Source organism: Muscardinus avellanarius (genome assembly GCF_963383645.1).
Source record: "Muscardinus avellanarius genome assembly, chromosome: 7".
Classification (NCBI taxonomy): domain Eukaryota; kingdom Metazoa; phylum Chordata; class Mammalia; order Rodentia; family Gliridae; genus Muscardinus; species Muscardinus avellanarius.
Window position 1 is genome coordinate 21,478,945 of NC_137793.1, and position 26,097 is coordinate 21,505,041.

At 44.4% G+C, this 26,097-nt stretch overlaps 1 protein-coding gene across 1 annotated transcript in view; it reads left to right on the forward strand.

The window, feature by feature from the left end:
* Window positions 1–26,097, forward strand: part of DOCK2 (dedicator of cytokinesis 2) — a gene marked incomplete at both ends in the record, with an annotated part of 443,452 nt that overhangs the window by 38,141 nt on the left and 379,214 nt on the right. Inside the window, 8 exons of the mRNA XM_080699131.1 lie at window positions 2,901–3,049; window positions 8,574–8,709; window positions 10,763–10,917; window positions 14,881–14,962; window positions 20,134–20,269; window positions 22,563–22,638; window positions 24,336–24,412; window positions 24,757–24,882. Of these exons, the coding sequence (XP_080555257.1) occupies window positions 2,901–3,049; window positions 8,574–8,709; window positions 10,763–10,917; window positions 14,881–14,962; window positions 20,134–20,269; window positions 22,563–22,638; window positions 24,336–24,412; window positions 24,757–24,882 (937 nt within the window). The remainder of the gene's footprint in view (window positions 1–2,900; window positions 3,050–8,573; window positions 8,710–10,762; window positions 10,918–14,880; window positions 14,963–20,133; window positions 20,270–22,562; window positions 22,639–24,335; window positions 24,413–24,756; window positions 24,883–26,097) is intronic.

Sequence of the window (26,097 nt, forward strand, 5' to 3'; positions counted from 1 at the left end):
ACTTGGGTTTGCATATAAATTACCTTGATATCTGTTTTAAAAAAATAAAGCTTCTTCTGAGGGAGCTTAGTGATCTGCATTTTTAAAAACCTCAGGGGGTTTGGTTTGATAATCCACTGACAGCACCTTGAGAAATACGACTCTCATATATTAATTAACTGATGGTTATTGTCCAAAGATCTATGAAGATGCTTTGACCCTGAAAAAACAAAGAACACATTATGCATGTGTTTTCCCTGTTTTAAAGCAAATCTAATTTAAAATCTTGCTTTGATGCTCCATAGTCCCTAATGAAAGCAATTAGCTGAACAAACCATTAAGCTGAGAGTATAAATGTCAACCAAGACTTCTGCATGTTTGTTGCAGTGCTGTGCACACCTGCTGCTCTGTTTACACAATTTGTAGACTTTCCTGTTAAGGTCTTAAGTATTGACATTCATTTTAGCATTTCATAATACATGGTAATTGGCACTTCCAATTACATAAGTTTCCCCAAAGGTGTCAGGAAAGTTTAGGCGGGGGGGGATGTATTAGATTAGTCCCTTTTTATTACTATAATGAAATACTTGAAACAGGTTATTTTATAGAGAAAGGAAGTTTATTTGGGGTTGTGGTTCTGAAAGTGCAAGTTTGAGATGCTACCTTTGGTGATGGCCTTCTTGTTGGCAGAGTCCAAAGGTGATGCAGAGCATCACATGGCAAAAGACAGGGTATATGTGTGAGTGTTTGGGTATATATGTGTGTTTATGCCAGTTGATCCATATTCTTTTAAAGCCACCAGGATCCAGTCATGGGGGAACTAACCTAATGACCTTATCTAATCTTAATCACTTCTCAAAAGTCCCACTTCTAAAAACCATCACCAGATTAAGTTTCCATCCTCTTGATACCTAAAATAGGGATTAACTTTTAACACACACAACCTTTAGTGACACTCAATTTATATTCAGACCATAATGGGGCAAATGGTGAACTTGTGGATAAAATAATTTCTTGTTAATTTCCACTGCCCCTTTTCAAACATGTATACACATGTACCATGGATGTGTGACATTTCCCTTAAGAAATACTTGATTGGCAAGTCTGCCATACCTTTTACTTTAGTGAAGAAATCTATAAACATCTATTATTTCAGTACAACTGCTTTGATTGTATACCATGTGTATAATATTTAGTTAATACCTAAATTGGATTCTTCTTTGGTCCATTCAGGTAATTTTCATAAAGAAGTTTATCCCACAAGTTTGCCCTCACTTACCAGTCCTACACTTTTGCCTGACTTGGCTACAAGTTCACGGATTCCCACTTCTTCTCTCTGCCTGGGTTCCCTAATGCATTAGGACATCTCACAGCTCTCAGAAAAGTGTCGTGCCTATGATGACAATGTTAATATAAAAGATATAATTCAGGAAATGGCAAATGGAAGACATGTGTAGGGAAGGTACGGGGGGGCCACAAAGTTCCACATTTTCTCTAGTGAGCCACCCTCCCAGCCATCAGTAGCCTAGAAAACTTGTGGAAAGCCCCAGAAACTTCATTGCTGAAAATTTCTAATTAGAATTGTATTACATAGCACAGCTGTTTAAATCATTGACCTTTGGTGATTGAACTCAATCTTTTGCTGCCCCCCTCCAGACTGGGGGCGAAAGAGACCATAGAGGTGAGGCTAAAGGTTCAAACCCTGTAGTCAGTAATGTGGCTGATTCCTCTGTTAACCACCCTCCATCTTGAAGCTCTCTAGGTAGCTTAGCCATCCCAAAGACTGCCTCATTAGCATAAACTCAGGTGTGGTTTAAAGGGATAACAAGAGACTCCTACCACTCTGTTTCCTTCAAGTGTTTTAGAAACACTACATTAGAAACTCGGGACACAGATCCTGGTGTGTGTGTGTGTGTGTGTGTGTGTGTGTGTGTACATATATTGCAGGTGTGTGTATACACATATAATTTATACCATACACACATTCACTAATGGAAAGCCAAACGTATCTGGCACAAGTAGAAGACTGTTATTCAAATGCATTCAATGAAAACAAGACAATGTTATTTGATGCACACTACAGTACCTATGAAAAACTCTGAGCCCTAAACAACTTCCTCCTCCTCCTCCTTCTTCCCTCTCTCCTTCCCTCCCTCCCTCTCTCTCATGTTAAAAAAGCAATTAACAAATGTGTGAGGGTATGAAAGGTACTTACCATGAGACAGCAGCTTTCTTTCCTCCTTAAATAGATTCCCAAACTTATGGACTTTACCCCTTTTAAAGAAATGCTCAGCAGCCCCCTAAGCACTTCTACTGTCTACTGTCCCTTATTTCATTCACTGTCCCCCAATTCACCTGAGGCTGCTGCCACCCCCTATTCTTCCAGCATCCCCCTGGGGGGCAGTATCTTCAGCTCTAGGGATCTGTGCAACAGAAGGATGGGAGGAGAGGAAGAGAATCACCATATAAGTCAGTGCCCTTGATGCTCATGTTTTCACCACACAAAAGCACCATGCATCCACAGGTCACACAGAGGCCATGGTTTGGGAAGGCTGCTGCCTTAACAGTCAGGGGGATGACTCTGGCTTCCAGCCTTAAAGGGTCTGCACTCTGGGACTGCCATTCAAGCAGATGTTCATGCCATTCCTGTTCAACAAGCACCTTTAAAAATAAAAATTAGAGATCACCCTTTCTTAAATTAAAAGCAATTGAGGTTCATACTTCTGCTTTTGGAAACCCCATGGGCCAGGGGAAAAATATATATATCAACAGCTAAGATCACATTGTATCCTTTATACCTTGATAGGGCTGGGAAAGTGGTCCAAGCCAGGAGCCCTCCATGTCCTACCTGACTTTGGCACAGCTGGCCAAATACAGAGTACCCCGTGCACAGGTGATTACATCCCGTTTCTGTCTCCTAGGCCAGTAGAAAGGAGCGCTTCCTCCAAGTGCAGTCCATGATGTACGATCTGATGGAATGGAGGTCCCAGCTCCTCTCGGGGACTCTGCCCAAGGACGAGCTGAAGGAACTGAAGCAGAAAGTCACCTCGAAGATTGACTACGGCAACAAGTAACCACTCTTGCCTTCAAGAATCTGCTCCCTTTCCCCCAAGCTCCCCTCCTCCCCTTCCTCCCGCCCCCAAGCTTGCTTTCATTTTTAGATGTGAGCTTGCCACTTTCTGTTTGGGAGAAGGCTCTTACCAAGGGCTGTGCTTGTGTGCCTTTGTGATCACCCTCGTGGGACCGGGGACAGGCAGCAGAGCGTAGGCTTGCTTACTCAGTGGTTGTTAGCGGGTGGAGAGATTTAGGACACTCATTTAACCTACTTCCGAGGGATCGGGAACACAGTCCTGCTGGTTCACTTTCAGCTTAGCTGTCATTTTGTCCCCGCATTTACAAAACTCTCCTTTAAATCCCAGTGTGAGACTTAATGCCTCTTCTCCATCCTAAATTATCCAAGCCACACGCCACCAGCTCACTCATATGCACAGTTATGAAAGTGTTTCCAAAAAGGGGAAGAGAAGCAGGAATTGGTTGGAGTTTGAATGCTATGAAGCTAGGGAGAAAAGAACACGAGTATTTGAGACAGGGCAATCTACTGATAACAGCAGTGGTGGCAATAATTTTATATTGATCAGAGTCTATTATGTACTAGGGCTTTGTACTAAGTGTTTACAAACGCTGTCTCGTTTAATTCTCCTTAACAACTCTGTGGGACGTGTCGTTTTGTTATCCCCATCTCTTCAAACAAAGAAACTAAGAGGTTGAGTAATTTGTCTAGAGTGGCCCAGCGATGAGGGCAGAAGCAGCATTTGGATGCGGGCAGCCTGGCCCTGAGTCCCTGGTCCTCCCCTCTCTCTTGGTGTTTTGAGTGCCCTCCAAACTCCGATCCATATGTCCATTCATTCCAGCCACAAACGTGTATGAAGTACTTACAGTCAGGTTTGTTTCCCGATAGGTGTTGGGGTTGCAGAATTAAAGTCCTATCCCTAAGGGGATCACAGTAATCCAGTAGGAGTAAACTTCGAGTAAAGTGTGGATGTTTGTGTGTGTGTGTGTGTGTGTGTGTGTGTGGTACTGGGGGTGGAACCCAGGGGCTTTTCTACCTCTGGGCTATACTCCCAGACCTATTTTATACTTTATTTGGGAACAGAGTCTCACTAAGTTGCTGAGACCCTCACTAAGTAGCTGAGGCCGGCTTTGAACCTATGCAATTCTCCTGTCTCAGCCTCCCAAGCGCTGGGATTACAAGCGTGAGCCACAATGCCTGGCTAAGTTAGTTAGTTAGTTAGTTTTCTTTTTTTTTTTTTAGCAGTACTGGGGATTCAACCCAGAGGCATTCTACAGAACTACACCCTCAGCTCTATATTTTTTATCCTTTATTTTATTTTATCCTTTAGGGTCTCATTAAGTTGTGGAAGGCCTCACTAAGTAGTTGAGGCTGGCTGCAAACCTGTGATCCTCCTGTCTCAGCCTCCCAAGTACTGGGGTTATAAGCCTGCGCCACCACACCCAGCTGTATTGTGTTAAATTTGATGACTCTGGAGGCCAAGGCTGCTCTTAATTTAACTTAGAGATGGAAATCAAGTCAAGGGAGGCTCCCTGAAGGAGATGGCCCCTGAAAGGTGTTGAGCTAAAAAGGGGAGCACAGGGGGTGCGGGAGAGAGTGTATGTGTGTGTGTGTGTGTGTGTGTGTGTGTGTGTGTGTGTGTGTGTGTGTGTTCGTGTTCAGGAGACCGCAAAGCGGGTCAGAGGCTGGAACAGTGGGCCTGGGGGGAGGAGAGGGAGCCACTGATGGGAATAAAGTTTCTCAGCTGCCAGGCTCCCCTTCCCTTGCGTTGTGCAAGAAAGAGAAGCCAAAGACGAAGGTCCATGAGTTTAACTTACAGCTGCTTCCCATTCTAGGGGCACAGTCCCTAAGCTGGTACCCCGGGGGCATCTGACAAGTGCACCCAAATCTACTTAACAATGCGCACCATCCCGAAGAGGCAGGAAGGGTCTCCATGCAGCAGCTTGAGCTGCTGGAGGCGTCTTTTACTGAGCATGGTTGTAGCCAGGAGAATGGGGATAGAGGGCATTCACTGTTTTACAACAACTTCCTAGAACTTCAGATGTTATTTCCTCAATGAGGGCTCCAGCCAAGAAGAATCAGGGCAGGAGACATAGTCATCACTCAGAGGAAGCCTACCTTGGTTTCCCCACCCTGGCTGAGGTCTCGTAGCCTCTTGGCACCTGGAGCAGCACTCACCCTCCCCTGGTCCACCTTTTCTGCTACCTTGGGAGTTCCTGGAAGACCCTGACTGTATAGCTCACCTCTGAGGTCCTGCACCTGGTACAGGATCTGCACACAATAGGTATATGACGAAGTGTAGCTGGATGAGTAGAGGGAGGCCCGCTGTTTCAGCCTTCTGACCCGCTTTGCAGTCTCCTAAACCAAGCCTCTCACCAGCTCCTCGCCCAGCCCCGGAACTTTCAGTTTCAGTCAGTTTCTTTGGGGAAGTAAGAGATGCCTCCAGCTGAAAGGCCCCTTGCTCCTCCTCCCCAGTCAGCTTCTGCTGGAGGTGAGAGAGGCCTGGGCACCTTTTCATTGGCTATTGGCTTGTTGTCTTGGGGGCTCATGGCTCAGACAGGGATGTGTTGCTTTCTGAAGGCCAGGAGTCCCCGCATCTGGGCAGAGCTGAGGGGCAGCAGGAGGCCCACCAAATCGGGGCAGTTTTGTCTGGGAGGAGCAGCCAGGGGAAGTCCATTTCTTTACTCCGTTTCTTCATGCAAACATCAAACTTTTAATGGGGTGAGAATCGGGAAAGAGCTAAATGTGTGATATGTGCATGTGTGTCTCTACATTCTGTACCTCATAATGATGTATAATGGCAATGCACCAATAAATAAAGGAAAAATAATAAAAAACTTTAGTTGTACACTCGGGAGGACCCTGAGGGTAGAGGCACATGTGATGCATAGCCTCTGTCTTTAATGCCAACAACTATTTATAAGGCGGGTGATAAGAACTAGTGATAGTCCGGCCAAGTGCTCACCGTGCCAGGTGCTTTCCATATGTTAACTCAGTCCAGTGTCACAGTGATGTTAGGAGGTAGGTGCTATTATCATTGCTTTTTCGCACATGAAGAAATGGAGTCTCAACAAGTGATTCGGTGAGTTAGTCCTAGAGGCGGTTGAATTTGCATCAGGTGGCGCGGCTCCAGAGTTGGTGTGTAGCCACTGCGTTCTACCTCTCCCAGGGGCTATGTGAGTTAGCGAGGGAGGCAGAGAAGCAAAGCGACCTTTGGCCGGGACGACATGCACTTCAAGAGAGGAGGCACAGGAACGAGGAGGAGGCAGGGCGAGGCAGGACAACCACCTGGAATCTGAAGAGGCCAGCAGGAGTTACTAGGAGAGACAGCCAACACAAGGAAGTTACTAGGAGAAGCAGCCAACATGAGAAGAAAGTCAGGGAGATGAGGTTTAAACAGGAACTTGGAGAAGAAGGCAGGCAGGCAGGGGCTAGACACTTGAGGATCCCAGTGCCAACCAAGTGCAGAAGTTTGGCTTTGCTCAACGGAGAGCCCTGGCAGGAGCCATTTCTGTTTTCTTTAGCTGCTCTTCTTTTTAAATGCTTACAGTGGGGGCTTCTTCCCCTGCCCTCATCTTGGCTTCCTTTCATCTTTTTCTTGAACAGAAAAGAGCAACGGGCTGAGGAGGACATGTCAAAATGCTCCCCTCCCCATAACCAATAGCTGCTGCATCCAGGGAAGACAGCCCCTCCTCACCCCGGACTGCGGCAATCCTATCAATTTTGCTGCAACTATTAAAGCTCCTGCAGTTCCCAGGGAGGCTGGTAATGGGCAAACTCTTTGGTATACAAGGAGCAAGCCATCCTCAAATGACTTCTCCAAATCCCAAGATAGCTGGACCTGGAGAATGTTTTATTCATACATTTTAGAACTGAATCTACTTTGATAAATTTTGAAGAGAAAGAGCTAGAGAGATCTTGGCATTAAATTATGTATCGGCTACGCTCCGTCTTTTCTGAGGTCACCTGAGCCGCTCAGCATGAGCGGAATGCATTTGTTCTCCCAACATCGCCCGTTGGGCAGCGTGGCTGTGCAACATTATGAGTCACATCTCGTTGGGAGTTAATTTCCTAATGAATGTGGACAAACGGGTGATCCTTGGCTCCCTTCTGTTTGCATTTCCATGAGATGAGAGCTGTGCCTCTCATTTTGATTCTCAAATAAGAGATGAAGACTTGGTCTCCTTCATTTGTCCTTGCTGCCCTTCCCAGGTCTGGTACTCAGTAATGGCACCCAGGTAGGACCACGGTTGACCTCAGCATCTCCATCAGTGCATCTCCCCTCCTTGCATGTATGGACAGCTGAGGCTCTCCAGCTTTATATCAGGTGCAAGAGCAGCTTGGCCTCTCTACACCTACCTCTACCTCCCTACCCAACCCATAGACTGCCCTTAAGCTCCTCCTGCCTAGAGAATTTGCCATGGAAGTTAAGAATGCAAAGTGCATATGAGTTTTTACTACCTATGTGAATCTTGATCAAATAAATTAGCCCCTATATTCTTGGTCTTTTCTTTATCTGCCAAGTGGGAATACCAGTATCTCTCTTATAAGGTTGTTAGAAGGAGCAAATGAATTATTGCGTGTAAAACATTTAATGGACGAGAACATTTGCTGGTGCTGAGTGAGTGTGCACTGTTGGCGACATTGATGCCAGGCAGAATGACAGATGCAGCTGAAACAGATCAACATCCAAAGGGGAAATGCTTGCGGCCTGGTGGCAAACAGCTGAAGAGCGAGCTATGGGAGACGATCAATATATTGGAGGCTGTTATCCCCCAACAACTATCTTTGAGTTTTTATTGGATAATATATGAATAATTATGAGTGTACCTGTGCATGTGTGTAGGAAGACATTAAACAAATCCAGACAGTATGTGCCTCGTTTGACCCTTCTGCCCCTTACCAGCTGCACATCCCCTTCCTCTCCTCACAGGTAACCCCTGTTTGTGTCTTGGTCCTTTTTGTTTTCCATTTCTTTCCCTGTTTCTTGTCACTTTTATGTTGTATCTAGGTAGCATCCAGCCTGGCTGTTTTTTATTGCTGATTGTTTGATTTTTTTTTATATGAAGCACACTCTATGCAGGTACTTTCTGTACCCGATATATATAATCAAATATATCAAAATTACATAATCTCTTGCATTTTCCTATGGATCGGTTTATGTAATCATTTATCCTTTGGTGGTGGTGGCTGGTCTCTTCCTCCTCTCCTTCTATCTTATTCTTCTACACTTTGCTGATACAAACAGTATTGTAGCACACATTCTTTTTCAAGTGTGGGTGGTTGTTTTTTAAATTTGCAATCACAGGGAATACTCCTTTAAAATGTGTTGCACACTTCACACCTTCCAAAGAGGCTGTAGCACACTAATATGCCTCCATAGCCATGTCTGAGGATGACCGTGTAGAGCTCTTCTGTGTGACCAAATGATCCCCCAATATCTTGAACTTTCTGGTACCAGCTCCCCACCAGTATCCCAGAGGCCTCTCCTGGCCTCTCTTCACCTCCAACTTTTTCTTTTCAGAATCCTTGAGCTCGATCTGATTGTCAGAGATGAGGATGGCAACATCCTGGACCCTGATAACACCAGCGTCATCAGCTTGTTTCACGCGCACGAGGAAGCAACGAATAAAATCACAGAGCGCATCAAGGAAGAAATGGTGAGCTTCATTAAGTTAAATAGGCTTTGGCCAAGTGAGGTGGCCATTTAGCACACCATAAACTTAAAATAATAGGCTAATTAACCGGACCGTGTATTATTCAAGGGACCATCTGTCCTGTGACCTGAAATGATCAGTAACCACATAGGCTTTATAGTGTTTTTGTGCTTGGACCTATAATCCATTCAGCATGCATCCCACAGGTAGTTAAATGCCAGTCAAATGCCCTTGTCTCTTGGAGCTTTTAGATTTCAGAGACAAAAAGAGAAAAGACACAGTAAAAAAGTAAATAGACAAAAAATTAATTCCTGATGGTGATAAATTTCTAAAAGGCACCAGAGTAGGGTTATGTGGGTCAGTGTGAAAGAGGAGGTACTTTTGAATACATGGCCAGGAAAGGTCTTTATTAGGAGTAGAGTCTGAGCAGGCTCCTGAATGAGGTGGAGCAGCAGGCCTGGGAAGGTGTGTGGACAGGATGCTCCAGGTAGAGGGAACAGGATGTGCACAGGCCCTGAGGAAGGACTGAATGTTCAGGTCCAGTGGACTCCAGGGTGAGCAGCAGGGAGTGTGGGCAATGACTGGAGCAACAGGGAGCAAGACTCTGCTCTTGAAGGAATCCAGGGGTGTGGAGAAGAGCTAACATAGAAACATAGTGCAAGGTGTTAGGAGTCACTGACTTAGTCCAAACATGACAGCAAGCACAGGAAAGATTTCAGGGAGGGCTTAAATAATCCAGTATATATAAGAAACACTTCAGCTGCTATGTGTTATCTGAAAGCAATGTTATTTTTAGGTTTATTCAGGTATAATTTTCACATAGTAAAATTTACTCACTTTTGAACTGTACTTTAGTGAATCTTAGTAATATATAATGTTGGATAAAGTCCACAACACATCTTCCTAAATTTTTCTTTGTTCTCCTTCCCTTTTTTAAGCCCCAGAAAGCCCCTAATTTGCATTGTCATGGTTTTGCCTTTTCTAGAGTCTCATATAAATAGAATAACTTGGTGTTCGTTTTTGTGTTTGACCTCTTTTATGCCACAGGATATTTCTGAGGTCTCTATTTGTTACTGTGTGCATTAACATTTTGATTCTAGTTATTCCTAGTTGATATCTGACCAGTTGGGCATTTTTATAGTTTCCAGTTTAGGGCTATTATAACCAATGCTGCTAAGAACATTTGCAAACAAATCTTTGTGTGGGTGTGTTTTTATTCCTTCTTGTTAATATTTATCAGTGGGATTGCTGGATCATATAATAAGTGTATGTGGTACTGGCATCCTATTTCCCGAATGGCAATATAATTTTGTATTCCCACCAGCAATATGTGAGAATTCCAGTTGCTCTGCATTCTTTCTAACACTTGATGTTATCATTCTTTAACATTAGCCATTCTAATGGCTTTATAGTGGCAACTCATTATAGTTTTAATTTTCATTTCCCTAATGGCCAGTGAGGTTGGGCATCTCTTCATGTGATTTTTGGCCATTTCTAATTATATGTTTTTTTGACAAAATGATTGTTCAAATATTTTATCCATGTTTAATTGGATTGTTTTTCAAACACAAAAACTAATACCAAGTTATTCTATTTATATGAGACTCTAGAAAAGGCAAATCCATGACAGAATACAATGCAATTGGGTTGTTTTTCCCATTAACTGATTGCAATATTATTTACACATTATAGATGTTTGCAGATTTCTTCCAGTCTGTGCCTTTGCTTTTTATTTTTAAAATACATCTTTCAAAGAGCAAACGTTTATAGTTTTGGTGAAGTCCATTTTTATAATATGTGCTTTTCATGATACTAATTTCATGAGGAATGCTGGGTGAGTGGTGGCATTTCCCAGCACAGAAACAGAAGGCCAATAGAGTCAAAATTATTTCACTCAGGTGCAGAAATTTTGGGTGGCAGGAATGGGTGTAATGCTGAAATCTTTGGACATAGACTTGAGTACTCCTAATATCTTAGACCATGTTTCTGTTGTCTTAAATGGTTCTGGGCTAATTTTCTTTATTTTTTTTTTCTCCTTTCTTCTTCCACCTCTTAGTCAAAAGACCAGCCAGATTATGGAATATACTCTCGGATCTCCTCATCTCCCACCCACAGCCTCTACGTCTTTGTGAGGAACTTCGTGTGCAGAATTGGGGAAGATGCCGAGCTCTTCATGTCTCTCTACGACCCCAATAAGCAGATGGTCATAAGGTGGGTGTTTCAGTACTACCCGACGTCTCCACTTGTGAGAGGCTGGAGCTGGCAGTGCATGGAGCATCTTTTCTTCCTATCATCACTGTAGAAAAATTCCCACTCAGAAAAGAAACAGCTTTTGAGAGTATGGAAATATCTCCTTTGAAGGGTATGGGAATCACATAAAAGTGTTACCTGCCACCAAATTTTTTTTCACAGTGGGGTTCTGGTTACAGGGTTTTGATTACCAAAAAATAGCCAGAAACAACAAGATTCAGACAGGCCACAATAAGTATAATAAAAATACATAGTTTGTAAAATGGAAGTTGAGAAATGTCTGGTGAAAGCACCAAGGTCTCCTAAGCTCTATCTACATTTATGCCCCTGCATTACTGTTTACTCTTTCTTAACCTTGGGCAGATTGTTAATCATTCGTAGACCTCATTTGCAAAATATGATGCTGCCTTTTCGGGTGATTTTGGTTTTAGGCTTTAATGTGAAAAAGCATGTGAGCAGGCCTGGCACACATGTTCCAAAAGACAGTGGAAATTATTATTGCTGCTTTCATTAATTGCTCTTGAGAATGGAGAAAGGGAGGGTACTTCTGGGTGCCTTAGTTCAAGGAAGTGAAAACATCTTTGGGAATCTTCAAGGAGAAGATTTTGGTGTACCACAAGTCCCCTGCTACCAGCCCCCTGGCCACTGCTTGTGGCTCAGACATTTCTTCCTCCCAGGGGACAACTGCCTGTCTTGTGCCTATCCTGCTGGTATTGGTGGTCACTGGTTGACACATTAGAATGGAGCTAGGACCTGATCTCTCTGCCTTTGTTGAAGCGATGGAGAAAATTATATCTTCCTACTTTGGTTATTATGATTAGATGAAATAGTATACAGAACATAGCAAAGAGTGGTCCTTTAGACAATCAGGGCTCTCCTGGAGATTTGCAAGACACGGAGGGGCTGTCCACCTGAGAAGACTATACCAAGAAGACTGGACCAAGACCTCCACATAATCCCATTAGAGCCTCTTTATTTTATGCCATTTGGGTGAGAGCATGAGGCCCTGGGAAGTTGAACAACTTGCCCAAAGCCACATATATTTATAAATGGCAAAGTTGAGGTTTATACCCAAGTCCCTCAGATTTCAAAGACAAGCCATTCCCCATTGCAGTCTATCACCAAAAAATGACATGTGTCAAATATTTTGGATGGCTTTACCCAGAGTTTTAGTCCCATTATGGTGGAAAATTATGCTTGATGGAAAACCTAAGAGCCCAACATTATAGAGTGAGCCCAACACACCTGGCTGGGCCTCAGTGTACATGATACTGAGAACAAGTGTTCCTGTTCCCTTAGAATCCACCTTGAAATGTGTGTCAAAGGCCCCTGACTTTTCCTGACAGCTGCACCCAAGGCTCCCACAGAAAAGATCCTGAAAGCATGATTATGTTAAGACCCTCTCCATCCTTCTGAAAGCTTGGGGACTCCTTGTGGATGCAGTACTAAGGATGCCTGGCCCAGTAGCCCACCTTGGTGATGGAAGCCTGAGCCAGCTTTGTGGTAGGAAGTGATGGATCAGCAAGATGACGGCTCTGTCCCCAGATGTACCAGCCTAGATTATGTGCTTAATGGGGTGTGCCTGAGTGGTACTCAGAGAATGCCTGAGCCCCAGGGTGGCCATTGGAAGAGCATGGGACAATGGGGAGGGGAGGAGAGGAGGAAACAAGGAAGAAGAGGAGAGGACTGATTCAGAGAAGGGGCAGGGGACTTGGAAATGTTCCTCATATCAGTGTGACTCTGCACAGCTGCAGAAGGAAGATGTCTTCTCCACTCCTGCCTGCTCTAGCCAGGATTCACCTACTCTGAACATCAAACAAGTTAGGGCATCCTTAGTGTGGCCCAGATGTGGGCTGGAAAGAATTTGTTTGGGCATCATCTTTCCATGTTGGGTAGAATCATGGCCAGATTCCCAGCAGATCCCCGAAGAATCTGGTTTGGGAAGTTTAAAGTAAAATTTTGTAGAGAAGAGAAACAGCAGCTTAGATGTCAGGCTAGTGATAAGTTTATGTCCAAAGAGAACCCAAGAAAAATCAAAATCATCCTTCCCCCTCCTCAGGGACAGGAGACATTTCACCTGTCTTGGTGGCTCGAGCATCAGATTCTACTTTCCAGGTCTTCCAAGTCAAGGATGGATGTGGCCAGATCAGCCCTCTAAATTGCTTTTCTTATTTATGATTGCATTTCTCCTAAAAATAAAATTGCTGGTGCCTGCTTTTTAGATATAGAAGGCTGGATCACTAATGGATTTGCTATATGTGATGGAAAGTATGAAAAATACCCAGGCATTCTGATAAGAACAGTTAATAAAAAATAGAAATCATTAAAAATTTTTTTGATAGAACCTTCCTAGTTGTTGGGCTGTGAATTTCACTAATTTTTTTAGATTGCTGGGAAAAAAGGATGAAAAGGTATACTTACTTTGATTGAATTTTAACCGTTGGTCAATCTGGCGTTGTGTTCATTTTTGCGATTGGTTCCATTTCCCTCCTGAGCTTTGCTCAAACTGCTCTCATTCATCTTCTAGGAGTGAGTAGAGAAGAGTGAGATGTCAGGGGGAAATGCTCCATGAGGAAAGCAATTCCCCTTAACTTTGCCAAATTGTCTTATCATGCCTTCTAGAGTTGACTTGAGTTTGAGCATTATTTTGTTTTTCCCTAATTCAAAATAGTGTGCATTTATCTGGCACCAACTCTATGTTCCAGGATGGTATGGAAAAACTAACGAGTTCACTCAGCAAACTGTCTTATGCTCCCTCTAAGTTTAATAAGTGCTAGACTTCTTGATCTCACGGGCATGGCTGGACTGCTGAGTGCTACTCACACTAGGGGGTCCAGCTGCTGGAAGAGGTAGGATGGTAAATGATGATGTGTCAGTCCCAGTGGATCCCTGTATGATAGGGCTCACTTAATCACAGTCCCCTCATGAAATGCCTCTGTGGGTTTCCATTGCTCTCAGGATCAAGTCAAAATCTTGACTGGCCTACAAGGCCTACAGGTCTTTCCTCTCTACCTTACCACTTCACCCTTGAGTCCATTTTTTAGATGCACCAAGCTCTTCACTGCCCAATGGCCTTTGCACAGGTCCAACCCTTCTTTGTGTGTGTGTGTGTAGGGGGGTCTGGGGATGGAATCCAGGGGCATTCAATCTCCGAGCTACAGCCTATGCCCTATTTTTTATTCTTTATTTTGAAACCAGGTCTCACTGAATTGCAGAGGGCCTTACTAAGTAGCTGAGGCTGTTTGCGAACCGTGATCCTCTGCTCTCAGCCTCCCAAATTTTGGGGTTACAAGCGTAAGCCACCATGCCTGGCCAGGTCCAACCATTCTGATTGACATTCTCATCACATCCAAACTTCTTCACAGCACAATTTCATATAAATAGCTGCAAAACTGCATTTAAGTAGTTATTTAAGTACATCTTGGACGATGGGTAAGACCCTATGTGGACCATTCATAGTATGACACCGCACTCAAACAAGCAGCCCCACACTCAAAGTAAGACTGAAAATAATTCAAATCTGTACTCAGTTTAAAAATGGGGGTTAGGCTGGAAAGGGCAAATATAATGTCCAGAAGAGCTGGCTGAAATCCTCTCTCTCTTTTCATTTTTGACTTTCTCAATAACCTCCACAGGGTATGCAGCTGCTCTTTAAAAGTATTGGCAGCTGTACTAGAATTTATTTAGCAGATGGGGAGGGAAAGAGGATGTACATTCACATATGTGCATAACTCTTTCCCCTGCTTGTCTGCTGTCCATCTCTTCATACCACTGTGGTCTCTCAGAAGGAAGAACCATGTCTATTTCAAGCACTCCCGCATCCCCAGCAGCCAGCTTGATGCCAGTCCTGTAGCGGGTGCTCAGTGAATGCTTTGACCGATGGTGAAGCCCTCGAAGTAATGGCTTCTGCTCATCTTCCCACAGTGAGAACTACCTGGTGCGATGGGGCAGCAGGGGCTTCCCGAAGGAGATCGAGATGCTCAACAACCTCAAGGTGGTCTTCACGGTGAGCACGCACTGTCCCCATCTTCTGCAGACAGGAGCGGTGATCTCAGAAGTGAGGCTGGCCTGTTGGTCAGGGTGGGGCGTGAACTGAGTGCGGAGCTGTATTCTGGGTTGGATGCAGAGATTCGGAGCTGGCAAAGGCATCCTGTGCTCTGAGGAAGATCTTAGGAAGATTTTCTCCTTCTTTTTCTTTCTTCTCCCTTCCTTATCTGGTTATCTCTCCTGTACACACAGAAAACACATTACTGAGTGCTATATAAATCCACACACACCTTTGAACAGTAGCGTCTAGGTGAATGAGCAGAGCAGCTACTATTTTCACTTCCTGGTTAATTCATAGTTAATACAAGTGGCCTTTTTGTCCAGGCCTTTCTGAAAACCTTTTCATAATATGTACAAAGGAATAGGACCTTTCTAGAACATTGGCTGCCTTAGCAAATTGGATATTGTGGACATAATTAAGTCATAGATGACAAAAAGTCTGGGGGTCCTTAGGATCATCTTTCTAAATACCAATACTCACTGGGAAAGACTTATATGTAGAAATGCTGAAATCAATTGTTACTTGAATGATTTATTTCTGAGAATAAACTTGGCCTTTTAGCTCTAAATAGGGGAAACAGTGGAAAGGAGATAAAGGTAGGCTATAGTTTCCAGCAGAGACCCCTCTCCTATTTTTCTTCCATAAGTGTGTGTTAAGGGTATGATCTTAAGACATCTAAGGAGTCAGGCCTGGTGTGCATACTTATAATCCTAGTACTTAGAGGGCTGATACAGGAGTATTATAGGTTCAAAGCCAGCCTTAGAAACTAAGGGAAGCCCTCAGCAATTTAACAAGACCCTGTTTCAAAATAATAAAATAGGGCTGAGGGTATCGCTTGAAGGTAGAATGTCCCTGGGTTCAATCCCCAGTACCACAGACACATACAAAAAGACACTGAAGGACATTGATGTCTCCTTTGGGAGCAACTGGTTTAGGGAGAAGATTACTGTGAGACTTTCACTGAGTTGGCATCATTAGCACGAGGAAATGGCTGAGGAGGAGCCAGGGAGGGGTTTTGGCATTGACCAAATTGATGACTTAGATCCAGGAGTGACCGACAAGCTATATTAACCTACCTTGCTCTACAATAATTTTCCAGTTACAGCCCATTAAGTGCAATGTCTTATGTTACATCACGATTAGATTGGGATAGAGCTGATTTATTTTGTTTGCTATTTCTTGAAAAATAGGCCAGAGGCATAGAATAGGATACTAGGCCCTAATTGCTTAGACAAAGTTTCCTTGGCATATATAAATGTGCTTCAATCTTGTTTATCTATTATCAGGTAGAAGGAGGAGCCTATTTATTTTCTTGATAAATAGGAGAGTCCCACAGGGCTTCCTGATTAGACCACAAGACAGATGTTTCACAAGAGGCAGAAGGACAGGGAATCAATCAGTGCTTCATTTTACAGAGAACAAATCCATGATGTCACCATGAAGGAGAGGGCATCAGTAAATCTGTGCTGTGAGGTATTAATGAGAAAGTGAGGCTGCCTTACCGTGGCTGTGCCCGCACCAGGCCTTGGCATCTCAGAAAGAGTGAACTTGAGAACTCTGGTTGATTAGTTTGACAGGCTGATGCTTTGCTCTTTTGAGATGACTGGCCTCTTCATTAGTGGACGGGGAAGGTCACAGTGCATGTGTTCACTTCTTGTGTTGGTTCCAGAGCTATCTAGTGGCCATGGACTAGGTGTAAGCTCTACGTGGTGCTGAGATACGGCAGTGAGAACGTGGAGAGACCCCGCTTCCTTGGCACAGTGTGTGTAGGGTGTTAGATTATCAGTAAATAAATAAATAAATAAGAGAGCAATGTCAAAAAGCAATCTGAGCAACATAGATAATTAAAACTTGGTGATGTGATGGTGTTTGACTGCAGTTACTTCCAACTGGGCATCCTGGTGGCGGTTAAGCTAAACACGAGATAAGAGCTGGCAGTTAAATGCCTTGCTGGATTTCTCTGACTCCCCTCTGGATGTTTGCTCTGTCTGGTCTCCTCTTTGGCATGTGCTTTCAGCTCAGTAGGCTCAAGGAGCTGGCATGTGAGCCTGGCTAATTGTTGATGTCCCCTCTGTTTCATAACTGTTCTCCATCCTCGGCCTCACAAGAAGAAAGCAGCATGTACCTTAGTGTTCCCGGAGACCCAGCCCAGTTTGGGATTGTGGCTAACACCCAGGGAACAAAACTGGACAATAAAAAGAGTACTAATGTCCTGCTACATCAGTCAACATGTGTTCTAAGTTCCATCGTCCATCTTCCCCCATAGCAGTGAACCTGGGAACTTTGGTTGATTGGCTCAATGAAAACCAAAGTAAAAGTTATTGAGAGACATTGCAGATTTGGGGCCCAATTCTCAGTGAGGATTGTTCCTTTACACACCGTCCAGGGAATAATCTGTGTTCAAGCCTTTTCCTGTAGTTTGCATGACATATTGAGATTGTAGGCCAGGTAGTCTCTGATGAGATAGCTCTTAAAGATCTGGGATCTTCCTTTGAGCAAGTAATATCCTTTCTAGTGCTGAATTAACAAAATATCACAGACTGATTGCTGTAAGCAATCGATTATTTCCTCACTATTCCAGAGGCTGGGAGTCTGAGATTAGAGCATCCCCAGGGTTAGGTTTTCTGAGGCTCCTCTCCTTAGTTTGCTCCCCTGTGTCTTTCCAATGGTTCTTTTCTCTGTGTGTGCCTGTGTCCTAATCTCCTCTTCTTATAAGAACATTAGTCCTATGAGATTGGGGTCTACCTGAATAACCTCATTTTAACTTTACCTCTTTGAAGACCTATCTCCAAACGAAGTAGTAATCTGAAATCCTGCATCTTAAGACTTTAACATAGTAACTTTGTGTGTTTGGTAAGGGAGGAACCAATTCCATATGTGACATCTGGAATAACATCTGGCACCTTTCAGGTGCCAGGGCTGCTGTGGATCTGGAATGGCTCTAAAACACATCAATCTAGATATTTCAAAGATAGGAATAATCCCAATGAGAGAGGGGACTAGTTAAGGATGGACCAAAATATAAAGGAAGCAGAAGCTGAGTTTTTGAGGTTGGAAAGGATTTGGAATACGGAGGACTAAGTGGTACGCATTCGAGGTAGAGGTACAGGACGGGTCGGTGGGAAGAAAGATCCAGAGTCAAAAGTGAGCCTTGTGTGTTTGTGGAGCAAAAAAGGAATTTTTTGTGACAAAAATAGAGTAATTATTTTCAGAGAATAGTGACGAACCAGTTGGCAAGAACAGCTGGATATATTATGTCTAGGACCTTTCATGTCGACTGGGAAAGATTAGCACTTCTAATCAGGTAGAAACAGAGCTATTAATGTGGGGAGACAAGTGAACGAATCAATGTGGCTTCTCAAGATGAGTTTGTAGGAAGTTTTGGGTGGATGGGAAGAAGAGCCAGGCAGGTCTGAGAAGAGGCTGTTCACCCATATTGATGTGATGTAATTGGGATCTCAATCCAGGTGCCACCAGGGCAATGGGGGTGTGAATATGCGAGGAAGTCTTCCTAGCTAAAACACCGCTCCTCTTCTCCGAGACTGGAGACTCAGGCAGGACATTTGTACTCCAGTCTGGAGGAAGAGTTCCTCCTGCCCATAGAAAGGCTATTTTTGCTTTTAAGGCCTCAACTGATTGGAAAAACCTGCTGATACCATGGAAGGTAGCCTCCTTTACTTAAAGCCAATTTATAGTAGATGTTAGTCAGGTCTACCCAATGCCTCCATAGCAACGTTTAGACTACCATTTGACCAACCAGCTACACATCATAGCTTAGCCAAGTTGGCACATAAAATTTAGCCATCACAGCCACACAGGGAGGTGTGGACCACATCAGCCTTTGCCATATCTCCAGAGAATTGTGCACCCCACTCCCTGTCTCTCACACCAGCCACAGTGAGAAACTGGGATGGCTTGAATGTAAGCTGACAGCTTGTCCCTAGTAATATGTCTATGTGAGAAATGACCCCAAGGGGAGAAACTGCTCCATGGTGAGGTCAGGCTGAGGGGTCTCAGCTCTGATGTCAACATCATGCCATCTTGATCCATCCCTAGCTGATTCTAGCAGGCAGGGAACACTGAAGAACACTGAATCTTTTGGGTTTAAGTGGGACAGGTGGGTGCTGATATGCTCATATCAACGATCCCTCCTGAGGGCCTCTATGTTGACAAGGGGCCATGTGATCGTATGTCTGTGGTCTTTGGTGAAAGAGTCACTGAGAGCTGGTGTGGTGGCGCATGCCTGTAATCCCAGTACTTGGGAGGGTGTCCAAGGACCTATTTCCTTCAACTAGGTCCCACCTCCTATAGTTTATAGCACCTCCCAATAGTCCATTCAATACTGAACCCATCAATGGATCAATCCATTGATGACATCAGAGCCCTCATGATACAATCATTTCCTCAAGCCCCACTTCTGAACTTTGCTGCATTGACAATCAAGCCTTCATTCAACATATGAGCCTTTAGGGGAACTTCAAGATCCAAACTCTGGCAGCTACGTCACCTTTCCCTACTATGGGATGGACAGTGGAAGCACCTTTGTTGAGGAAACTCTATCAGCCAGGGCCCAGAGGAAGTGGTGAGCAGAGCATTATCTGTCAGCACTGGACCTGTACCTGCATTTGAAACTGGTCCCTGCTGCATTGTAGGCTCTGAGACATTGGGGTGGTTTGGTACCACTACAGCACAACCAGTATACATGCTCCAGGTGTTCAGTCAATGGCAGCTGCTGCTCGTATTTGCTTCTCTCTCAATGGTGCTGAGCAAAAGAAGACCCATGGAGTCATCTGTAGCAAGTGTCATTTGTGATGTTTCACCTGCTGGGTCGAGGGGCGGATCTGCCCGTATGACTGCTACCATCTTTCTGCCCTTCTCACCTCGTACCAGTGTGAGGTGGGAGAGCTGCTTTGAGCACTAGAGTCCTGCCACTTGATACCCTCTCCAAGCCTTTCCTCTCTACACAATGGTGTGCTGCTCTCATTCCCTACCTTTTTCAGGATGGGTTGTATGATTGGCCCTTGTACACCAATTGTCAAGTACATCCTCCAGGTATGACTAGGTTTGCTTTTCTGCCTGTTTTTATTCAGCATGTGAGGTATGTAACTACTTTTTTTCCCCCCCTATAGGATCTTGGAAACAAAGACCTCAACAGGGATAAGATTTACTTAATTTGCCAAATAGTCCGAGTCGGGAAGATGGATCTTAAGGATACGAACACAAAGAAGTGCACACAGGGACTGAGGAGGCCCTTTGGGGTCGCAGGTGACCACACCCTCTGCACCACTAACTTCTATTGGAGTGCGCGCCTTCTCTACGGTTGCATTTTGATGATTATTTCTTTGCCCCTCCCCCTTGCTGCATCCCACCCCTTGCACAGTTTATGCCAGGCAACCCTTAATAACTCTGTTTCTGGTGACTAATGGAAATAATTGGTGACTAAGTCCGGATTCATGATGGATTACAGTGAATAACATGATCTTCAGGTCTGCAGCCGTGCCTTGGGAGTAAGGTATAGTCTGAGCAGTTGGCGCCTTCGCTCCCCAGCACCATGAAAAAGGAAGAACAATCCAGGCAGGATCTAATTACCAGGAGCAAATCATTTTAAAAGAAGGTTTCAGGACAGAAAATGCAGTTACACTGGATGAGTCACCCAGCACACATCTGAATTCCAGATGGAAGTAGACAGGCAGAGGCCGCTATGGGGCGCTACCAGCTCCACCCCCCCCCAAGCTTTCTTCTCCCAGACTTCCCAAGACTATATCACTCTGGTCCCATTTTTATCATGTCTGTTCTATTTGTCTGTAATTTGCACTATTATTTACCAGTATGTTTTCTTTTAATTAAGCTGCTTCACTTAAACTAGAGTTCATTTTTTAAAGTCAATTTAAATATCAGTGACACGGTAACTTGGCATGTCAGGCTTATTATTTTTACTGAAATACACATTTTTAGTCATGTACCTCTTATAATTCCTGAGTATCATTGTCTCAGCTATTTTTCACTTTGGGATGCTCTGTCTTCTGCAGTCACAAATCTCCTGGTGCTCCCACTGGTCCCCTGGCACCACTTGCATAGCGATGGAGTGGAGGGCACTGTATTGTATCAGCTGGCTTTTTAGCTTGCTGTTGCCACTAGCTAGCCAGCCAGTCAGGTGCTCCTGGGCAAGCATTTTCCCCAGGGCCTTAGTTTCACTGTGTGTAAAATAAAGGACCTGGACCCGAAGAATCTATGAAATCTCCTCCTGCTCTCAGATGCTCTGATTTCCTATGTGGGAGCCTCACATCAGGATGTTTCTGTAAAGCCAGGTGTGTCCTCCAGCTTTACCCCAAAGTGACCCTCTGTCCTTGGATTTGTCCTCAGCCCTTCCTTTTGGTCTCAGGTGACAGAAATCTCTTTTAAACTGGCAGAAACAGAAAAAAAAGGAACACTATTTATTGGTATAAGTGGAAGGTATGGGGATTTATTGCTTCAGATACAGCTGGATCCAGGAACACAAATGAATTGATATCTTTATATGTCTCAGCTCCTATGTCCTCATACTTGTTACTCTGAAAAGGACCATCAATTCATTAGCAAAACATCAACCAGCCATTCCATTCTTCCATGAGTGAAAGAAAGTACCTCTTTTCCCGTTGCTTTCTGAAGAAGCCCTAGATATTAAATATAGGTCACATGTTCCCCTCACAGCATTCACTCTGGGCTGGGCATGTGGTTCTTAGATTGGCCAGATCAGATTATCTGATCAACCTGGACCCCGAAGGAAATTACCTGTTCAAACCTACACGGCACCTGGGTACTGAGAATGGGTGACAAGGGCTCCTTCGTCAGAGAGAATGGATGCCAGGCAGGATAAAATGATCCTTTGCCCTTGCTGCTCTTGGATCCCTCTTTCAAGTTAGCTGCAGTCATTGGCTGATTCTTTACTGAGCCATCGCAGTGGCTACTTTCCCAGTGCCTGGAGGCTTGAGCTGTTTTGTATTCCTGGGGTTTGGGCTCTATTTGACTGGCTTTCCTCAGTCCTCCTCCCAAGTCTCCATTACCATAACCCCATCTAGTGCCAGAGTCCTTGTCCTTGGTGTGCTAGACCTTAGTGACTGATTCAAGAAGATTTAGAGGTACAGACTGGCTTGGAATTCACTGATTCTTTAGTTACATGTCTTCCAGTGAATGAATGAGTTTATGAAAAGAAGGTAAATGCTTTTGGAATCTCAAATTCTTCAGCAAGTCACTGCACTTGGGTTCCATAGACACAGTAGATACTCAGTGTATATGTAGAACACAAATCTAATTGCTGATCTCCACAGCCACCGCTCTGGCTCTTTTCTTCTGGCCTCTGCTAAATCATGGGGTGGGAAGCTTCTCTTGCTCAGTGCTCTCTGCCCAGCTGCTGCACTCTGGAAATTTCACTCCTCCTATGTTGCTTCTTGTTGGCTTGCTTGCCATTTAGGTTTTCTTGACCCCCAGGAATTCCTCACCCTACCTTCTCATCCTGTCATCCCTTCCGGGGAACAAGGAGGGAAGGTAAGCTGTTATCTTATGTCTCTTCTCTTCCCAGTTATGGACATAACAGACATCATCAAGGGGAAGGCAGAGAGTGATGAAGAAAAGCAGCACTTCATCCCTTTCCACCCGTAAGCCACGGCCCATGTCTCTCCAGCCTCTGAAACCATGCCCTTCCTCATGGTGGTGACTGCAGTGCAGGGTGACCTGGTTCCCTGAGTTAGTGACAGGGCGGGCAGGCAGGGCATCCCCCGAAGAAGGCAGGTGAGTGTGCTAGTTGGCTTTTGTTGCCATGACCCAAGACATTTAGAGAGGAAAAGCTTATTTTGGTTCATAGTTAACAGAAGATTCAGACCATGGTGGGTCAGCTCCATTGCTCTGGGCCTAAGGCAAGCAGAGCATCATGGTGGAAGAGTGTAGTTGAAGAAAGCTGCTCAGCTCATGAGAGTTGGAGAGAGAGAGAGAGAAAGAGAGAGAGAGAGAGAGAGAGAGAGAGAGAGAGAGAGACAGAGAGAGAAAACAGGAGTGAGTGCACCCATAAGAAATACCTTTCTGGCATACCCCAGAGACCTATTCCTCCACTGAGCCCCAACTCTGAAGGTTTCTGCCACGTTCTAAGATAGGATCAAATTATTATTATTATTTTTTGCAGTGTTTGAGGTTGAACCCAGGGGCATTCTACCTCCAAGCTACACCCCCAGCCCTATTTTTTAGTATTTAATTTAAAATAGGGTTTCACTAAGTTGTGAAGGGCCTCACTAATTAGCTGAGGCTGGCCATGAACCTGTGATCCTCCTGTCTCAGCCTCTCAAATGCTGGGATTGCAAGTGTGCACCCCATGCCTGGCTTTGGATCAAATTATTAATCCATCAATGGATTGATCCACCAGTGAGGTCAGAGCCCTCATGATCCAATCATCTCCCAAAGCCCCACCTACTTGGCCATTGCTTTCTTGGTGACAAAGTCTTCAATATAGGAGCCTTTGAGGGATATTGCAGATCCAGATCATACCAGTGGGAATGATAGGCTCAGTGCCAAGGCCCTCAAACCCAGCAGCTTCTCACTCACTCACCCACCAGGTATGATTCATTCAACAGACTTTTACAGAAGTCCTGGCAGTGGGCTGGCACTGTGGTCAGTATAGGAGATAGAGTGGTAGATAAGATCACATGGCCCTATCTTCATGAAGCTTATAATTTAGATGACAATTAAACAGAAAATAATATAACATAATGCCTTTATTATACGTGTAACAAGGGCTTCAGACCTGTAAAAGATCACTGTCTTGGAGTCTCTAATGGTAGTCCTAACCTGGTTCTCAAAGATAGACATAGCCTAGATTTAAGGGGATGGCAGTGAGGAAGGTGAATGTCCTTTTCTTGCTCTAAAAGGAGTGTTGGAGAAGGCAGAACCCCAGTGTGAGAGGATTGTTTGTACTTTATTACCTCAAGGTTGTCCAAATATTAAGGCCAGTGACTCTGGCCATGGTGTGTGATTAGGACTTACTAGGAACAACTGAAGTCTTTGCTGTCTTTGAGTCAAATATTCACGTTGAGGTTTTGGGATTCCTTTCTTTTTAGGATTCTTCCTAGGGAATAAAAATAGCCTTTACTTATAACATTGATATACCCAAATTCCAGAGCTTGTTTTATGAATGAAAAGAGCCCCAGGCCTGCCAGTAGCCTGCGTGTTCTCTGGCTAAAAAATGCAGGTTCACTTTCCATGGAAGGCAGTGGAGACCTGGGAAGATCCCCGGTACACTTTGGGCTACACGTTGCAGACCCCCAGGGCCACCACACATACATCTGTGCTCTCATTTCCTCTCCAGGGTCACAGCTGAGAATGATTTCCTGCATAGCCTGCTTGGCAAAGTCACAGCCTCCAAAGGGGACAGTGGAGGGCAAGGTAAGGAGTCAATATGCGACAGGCGGAGACCAGGCTATCCAGGCCAGGAAGCTTGGATTCTTCAGTAAATAGAGCAAAACCCCAAGCCCTGCTAAACTTAGCCCTCCTAGATGGAGCCCTAAAGATGGGAGCTTAGAGGGGCGGGATAATTGCCCAAGGTCGACACTGCTGTGTGTAAACCCAGAGGTGTCACCCAGAGTCACTTCCAACCCCTTGTCTGTGGTTGTCCGTCTCTACTTCCAGTGGGTGATCTCCAGAAAGGATGCGGGAGAGAGATGGCAGAAGGGCAGCCTGGGAGGACGTCTTGAAGAAGCTGGCTCTTCATACTGAGCTTTTTCTTCTAGGCCTCTGGGTAACCATGAAGATGTTGGTGGGTGACGTCATTCAGATCCGCAAGGACTACCCACATCTGGTGGACAGGACTACTGTGGTGGCCAGGAAGCTGGGCTTTCCGGAGATCATCATGCCAGGTAGAACCAGCTGCTCTGACTCGCCCCTGGGGTCAACTTGCCCAAACCATTTTAAAAAGTCAGCTCTTTTCTACTTACTGCCTTTCTCTTTCTCTCCCCAAAGATAACCACTGAATGCAACTTTTGTATGTCCCCAAATGTCTACGCATTCACCAAATAAGCACAAACACATCTACACACAAATGGGTTCACACTGTATACATGATATGCCTTTACTTAACATGCTTTTTATAGTGTTCTGTAATTTGCTTTATCACTCAATAATTTATCACAAGCATCATAATTTAGCATAAACAAATCCACTCTTTCTGGGGAGAATATTATCATTCTCTAAAATTATTCAACTCCTTTATTGCTAAAGGAATTGTAATATGTTCAAATGGCATGTGAAGGTATGAAGTGAAAAGTTCAAAGCTCCCTCAAATTTTTGTCCCTGGAAGTAACCACTACTATTAATATTTTCCAAATGTTCATGTAGTTTTTAAAAAGTGAGATTCTGCCAGGCGTGGTGGCGCACACTTGTAATCCCCGTTCTTGGGAGGCGGAGATAGGAGGATCGCACAGGTTCTAAGCCAGCCTCGCTAGCTTAAGAGACCCTGTTTCCAAATAAAAATATAAAAAAAAGGTGTCTGGGAGTGTAGCCTGGAGGTAGAAGGGTTTCCAGGAACCCCAGTACCACCACCACAAAAAAAAAAGTGAGATTCTATAATCACATGCTCTGTAAGAATGTCCCTTTTTATCTTAAGTCTATGTCTTGAACTTATGCCCATGAGCCCTCTCACAGACTATTTTCTTCCACTTTTTAGTCTACTGGGGGCCAATACTGTACTTTATTAACTGATTTACTTGGTATCTAAATGCCTCATTCATTTCCTTGTAAAGCTTTCTATTCCGATTGCCCTCCTTCCTGGAATTCCTCTGTGCCTTACCCTAACCCCACGTCCCCAGGACATGCGGACGGCCGCTGTATTCTACTTTGCACAGTAGAAAATGTCTGGAGGTACCACTTGGCTGTTATTCACATGCCAATATCAGTTTGCTTGCAGCTTTCCTTTGCCCCCCAGAAGGTGTCACTAGAGGATGGAAATGAAATGATTTCAAGGTAAAAGAAAAAAAAAAAAATAAGGCCGAATTTGACCATCATTGCTTTCCTTTTAGCAACCGATTCCCTAGTGTTCCCCCATCCCCTCATTACCTACTTCTCCAGCCTCCCTG